The 5,796-nt window shown below is 41.7% G+C and overlaps 1 protein-coding gene across 1 annotated transcript; it reads right to left on the bottom strand.

The window, feature by feature from the left end:
* Positions 1–430: 430 nt before the first annotated feature.
* Positions 431–2,176, bottom strand: LOC131161733 (SKP1-interacting partner 15). Its single transcript, XM_058117697.1, has one exon. It carries the CDS (start codon positions 1,785–1,787, stop codon positions 675–677), a length of 1,113 nt encoding a protein of 370 aa, XP_057973680.1. The 5' UTR covers positions 1,788–2,176; the 3' UTR covers positions 431–674.
* Positions 2,177–5,796: the final 3,620 nt, after the last annotated feature.

The raw sequence follows: 5,796 nt of genomic DNA, 5'->3' as shown, positions 1-5,796 counted from the left end.
CTGCGGGAGTTTGAATTGCGTGAGGTTAGACTTGTCTTCATCACAATCCACTTTTAATCAAAAACTCGTGTTAAAGAGTAAAATATTTTTAGAGACTCAATAACAATTCAATAGTGCATTTGAAACAATGAATCAACAATAGAGGTCCATAATGTGCTCTTGATATTTATTTTTCCAAATCATTGACTAAATATATTTGGCTAAATTCTACATCCAAGTTGTATTGGCGGTATGGATTTCAAGTCTTAAACTTGTATTCGAATAGATCTAGACAAACTCAAGAATACAATTTCGCATTGCATATTGCCCAAACACGTACAAATTTAAACTTATGATCCAATATGAAACTCTCAAGCAAAATAAGTATGCTGCATTTTAGAGTTAAATATATATATATATATATGTATGTGCATAAAAAGAGAAAAGAAAATAGCTCTAGTAATAGAAGTATATCATAATTTGAAGCAAAAGAAACACACAATTCCACAGCTGGTGACAGATATACGTGTTCAGATCATCAATACAACCAGAAACATGAGAAGCTGTGAAAATGGAAGCAGCAGCAAATACAGCTATGCTGCTAAGAGGGGATGCAGTGAACATACCAATTTCTAAGTGATATAACAATAAATATAGAACCCGCATGGCGCATAGCTAGCTGGTGAATCAACCTATCAAGGCAATGCTGCAAGCCGCGCTTCGAACACAAATCCTCTGCAAAGGCCGTCGCCGTTTCCCGGCACCCCGTCGATCCACCTCCACTCCCCCTTCCCCTCCTCCGCCGAGTAGTCCCACAATGCCAATTTCCCCACCCTCTTTGCTGAGAAGAACACCCGATTCCCAGCTCCGAAGACCTTGAATTTGCTTGATTCCTGAAAGCACCTGAACATTTCCGGCGGCATCCGCCCTGCCTCGTCCCACTCCAGGCAATCCAAATCCAACTTCAGAATCAGAATCGTCGAACACGAAGCGTTCAATGAGAATGACGATTTCAATCCACCGACCATCAGAATTCGATTCCCAATTCCCCGAACCAAACGGGGCCGTTTCAAAATGTCGAACACGTCGCCCCACTCGTGCTTTTCCAGACAATTCCACCCCTGCGATTTCTGTAGTCCCTGGAGCGTGCAGGAGAACAGCTTCCACTGGCTTCTCCACGGCGACCCAACATCGCAAAGCGCGTAAAGCGAGTCCGAAACCAGCACAGGGCTTCGTGGCTTGGATGGTAAATTTGACGAAAACTTAAGCCAATTGTCCGAACCGGAGAAGTAGAGAGCAGCGAGTTCGGTGAGGACTAGAATTCGGTTGGCTGAGTCCACCAGGACCGAGCCGTGTCGCGACCAGGCCGAGCCGAGTTGGGGTAAAACCCGGTAGAGACCGGTCAAGGGGTTGCAGGCAATGAGGGACTTGGTGGAATCGGGCGAGTCGGCCCACAGGTAGATGAGTCCGACGGAGGACACGACCGGGTGGGGTGAGTTGAAGGGCAGGAAGGTGAGGGAGAATCTGAGCCACTGGTTGTGGTCGGGATCGAAGGCGTGGAAGGACGGATAAGGGGAAGCATGGCCATGGCGGTGGTGGTGGTGGTGGTGGTGGTGAGACGGCCGTAGGGCGAGGAGGCGGAGAGGTGGCTGGGTGGCGGAGATGAGGTCTATGAAGCACGGTGAGGTCAAGATCTGGTGGAAGAATTTGCAGACGGATCGGCAGACCATGATCTGCCGGAGAGGAAGGTGGGAGAAGATCTGGTGGAGAGTGTCTTGCGGGAGGCCGTAGATCGGAGACGCGTCCATTACCCGGTGGACCGGCTATGCAGCAAATCGAATCGAATCGAATCGGAGACCGAAGTATTCTGATTTTTGAACGGACAAAGAGCCGGGACTCGGTCGCCACCGGTCGGAAATTATGGAGGCCGCGGAGAGCCCGGAGACAGATGGTCGCAGGCCTAGTCGCGTTTGGTGAGACTTGGTTGGAACAATGGATTGCATTGGAACCACTTCCGTCTCCCGAACTTAACCCCATGGTATTTCTAATATTCCCATTTTACCCCTGCTCTGAACTTGGGCTTGTCAGCTTTTTACCGTCTTTTCCTGCCTTAAAATTTGAAGTTGCGACTCCAGAAGAGAAGGACAAAAGGGCCAGCGCACCGCTCAGCGCGCTTACGGAACGGTGGATGATCTACAGCAATGGCTAGGCTGCTGCCTCAGTAGAACACTAAAGTACGTCTTTTCAAACTGCTGGTATAAATTGTGGGCCTCACTTGGGACTTAACCCTCGCACGTGATTGGACCGCAAGAAAAGGCCTGGCAAGGAGTCAAAAGTGGGGCCACACTGAAGATAGGCCCATCCCATTGTTAAAAGGTTTTCTTCTGCAGAAATTTCGGACATGCTATTGGGTTCTCCACTTCTCCGAGACATTGAAAATAACCCGCTCTCTTGCTGTGGGCCTGTACCCGGGAGGGCCCAAATTTTAAACTTCTCTCTGTTTTATTAGTCCCACACGTGCCTTATTTATAAAAATATTTAATATAAATTTAACGTTTATCACATCAAATGGATAAATTTTAAAAAAATTAAAATAATCAAATTCCTTTTTAGCCAATAAATCATATTTTTCAAGATAAAAACCCTAAAATTCTATGCACGCCGTTTACAAAAAGAAGAGAAAAATATCAATGCCAAAATTACACGGCAAAAATGCTTGAACAATTTTAAATATCAATGCCAACAATCACACAACAAAAATGCTTGAATAGATTTACACTGTCAAATAAAATTAAATCAATTGAAAATATATAAAAACGATTTAAAAAACATCAATAAATTTATTCATAGTCATATGCACTAAAAATAAATCTAATACAATATTTCTTTTTAGGTGTCTTTCAATAACACATTCCTAATGCCAACTAAATATTAAAAAAAATTAATACATTGGAAAATTTTTATAGTATTTGGACAATTTGTCCCAGATCTATTGACACACAGTACTTTCTGTACATACTACTAATTAAAATTTCAACATGCTACTTACAATGGTTAACTACATCAAAACTATGCTTGTTTGTATGTGCATACACACATGTTAGCTTTGGTGTATTCTCAAGAGGAGGGTGAATTGAAATTTTAAAATTTATCTTCTAGGTTAAGCGAGATAGTCGTATAACACACCCTAGGGTCTTTAAAATCATTTACCAATTGCATAGATAATGATATGCGGAAACTAAGTCATGCGCAGCATTCACAATATAACATACACATGCGGTAAATATAAAGTGCGGAAATATAAATAGACACATGATATGTTATCAGGGTTCGACCAATACTGCTTATGTTCTCGCCTTGGCTACACAAGCACAAGGATTCCACTAATGCTCACTTAACAGGTGGAGCGGAACCAGTTACAACCAGATCAATTCACGGGGCTGACCTCAACCAACACGCCTTGCCAGGATATCGCACCTAACTTTCCTAACTAGGTCTAAGCCAGTCCGAGACTATTTAACAGGGTTAATCTCTCTCTTCAGGCTCATGCCTTGAATACAATCAATATGAAATTTTCGTACAAATAAATGCTTCTCATACAAGCAGATATGTACCATTACGCACAATATAATTAATGCACCTCAATGATGTAAGAACTATAAGCTCGGGGCTCTACGTGTGCAATCAACACTCAGAATAATGATTTTATCTAATCAAGCACAAAAGTGTATATCAAAGTAAGATTTGAAACATAATATTTGAATATCATAGTATCAGATCAAGATTTCAAATATGCTAGTTAGATGATTCAAACAATCTTAAAAAAATGTTCTTAATGTATTAAGCACAATGGATGTTTGAATGCAAGCTTTGAAAATGACTTTTGCACAAAAAAAAAAATATATATAGTCTAAGTAACTTGCAATGACAATGCAAGAACTACAAGCCACAAAGTCTTTGCACACAAGATTTATCAAATAAAATTGATGGGAGAACTTAAAACTTTACTCTCAATAATAAAAACAATAAGTACAACAAATGAGAGTATGAGCTAAGGAGGATTGAACACAAGCACTCTAAATATACTCACAATGTCACACCCCGAACTCGGTAATGGGACCTAGGGGTGAATTAGTAACCTAACATGTCCCTGTATCATAAAAAACACCAATGATACAATAATGAATGAGGGTCCGACCCCATGGGGTTCCCGTACACCCTATACACATTCACATACATGACATATACACAACGAAAATTATTCTTTCTATATATACATGGTACCATACCAGAGTCTATACAAAAGGTGTCTAAGCTCCATAATACAAAACATAAACCCGGGTGTCAGCCAAAACCCAAAACGAAAACCCAATATACTTCTAGTACTTACACAAGTACTTCACGCAGTACACCGACCACTACGCTCCCAACACAAGGACACTAGTTCCGGTTACTCGAAGGACCTGAAAACATGTACGTATAATAGGGGTGAGACACCTCTCAGTAAAGAAGATACAAGTTATATCGGTGTGTGGCATATGAGTGTTATCATGACATAAAATATACACAGTTCAATACAGTTCCAGTAGTTTCACAAAACAGTTCCAGTATAGTGCTCATCACACACACACACACACACACATGATCAATTAACCGATGTCCTCACACCCTTCGGCCCGAAGCAGGCCCACATTACATAGTGTCCCCGGCACATAGCGTAGCCCCAGGCTCCCATGGCATCGTACCGGTACATCTGGTGGATCCACACCCTTCGCTGATCAGCCGGAAAGGCGGTATTGCAAGCCCTCGGATGTAGAGCCGAACACTCTTGCCAACCACTGGCGGGTGATATTTCACACCCTCGGATATAGAGCCGGACACTCTTGCACAACCTGGAACAATTCGAAACCCCGTTCCTATCTCATTCTAGCAAATCACAACTCATGCATGTTCATATAACAATTTAATCCACACTCATTTGGTAATCCCAACAATCATGATTTTCAAAATACAGTTTAAAACAAGTCAAGGCACGACCATCTCCATAACACAATATATATCACAATATATTCACGGTTTTCTAACGAAACCAAAGATGCAACCCAATGCCCCATTTTTCCCACAACTGTAACATGAAAACCCCATAATTTTACCCGTTAGATTTCCTCAAATAAGTAATCAAAACACACACAGGACCGTGAACCATAGTTCTACAGAATCCGATTTTGAAAATAATCGATATAAACAAAATCCCCTTATCTTTCCCCAAAAAATCCAAACTCGAACTCTACGGCTCCTAAACAACGAATCAAGTTCCCAAAACCTATAAATCACAGTATAAAACATACTTACAATTCCATTCCCTATAAAACTACCAAAACGGAAATGAAAATCGAGCCTTACCTCGATTTTGGGTTAAATCCCAAAAAAGGCTAAAAACGAAGATCCATTTCAAAAATCTCGAAAAGAATCCTTCCCCAATCCTCGTAGTAACATCGGATCGTCGATTTTAATAATGTACGGTGAAGAAATCTAAAGAGAGAGAGAGAAAATTTTGAGTTCTTAGAGAGAGAGAGAGAGAGAGAGAGAGAGAGGGAGAGAAAACTTGATTACTTAGCTAAGAAGCAACCCAATGGATATTTATAGCACCTTTGACTCAGCCAACCTCGTCAACGAGGCGGCGTCTTCTTCGACGAGTCAATGTAGACAGTTTGTCGACGAAGCAGTGGCCTTGTCAACGAGCCTAAGATTTTTGGATTTCCCGAAATCTCTTGGCTTCTTATCATCGACGAGCCTCTGCATTTCATCGCTAAACAA

Source organism: Malania oleifera, chromosome 8 (assembly GCF_029873635.1).
Source record: "Malania oleifera isolate guangnan ecotype guangnan chromosome 8, ASM2987363v1, whole genome shotgun sequence".
Classification (NCBI taxonomy): Eukaryota; Viridiplantae; Streptophyta; class Magnoliopsida; order Santalales; family Ximeniaceae; genus Malania; species Malania oleifera.
The sequence above is the reverse complement of the archived record's forward strand: the minus strand, read 5'-3'. Positions and strand labels throughout refer to the sequence as shown.

Excerpts from the sequence above, each read along its gene's own strand:
- LOC131161733 (XM_058117697.1), bottom strand. The coding sequence starts at position 1,787 with ATGGACGCGTCTCCGATCTACGGCCTCCCGCAAGACACTCTCCACCAG.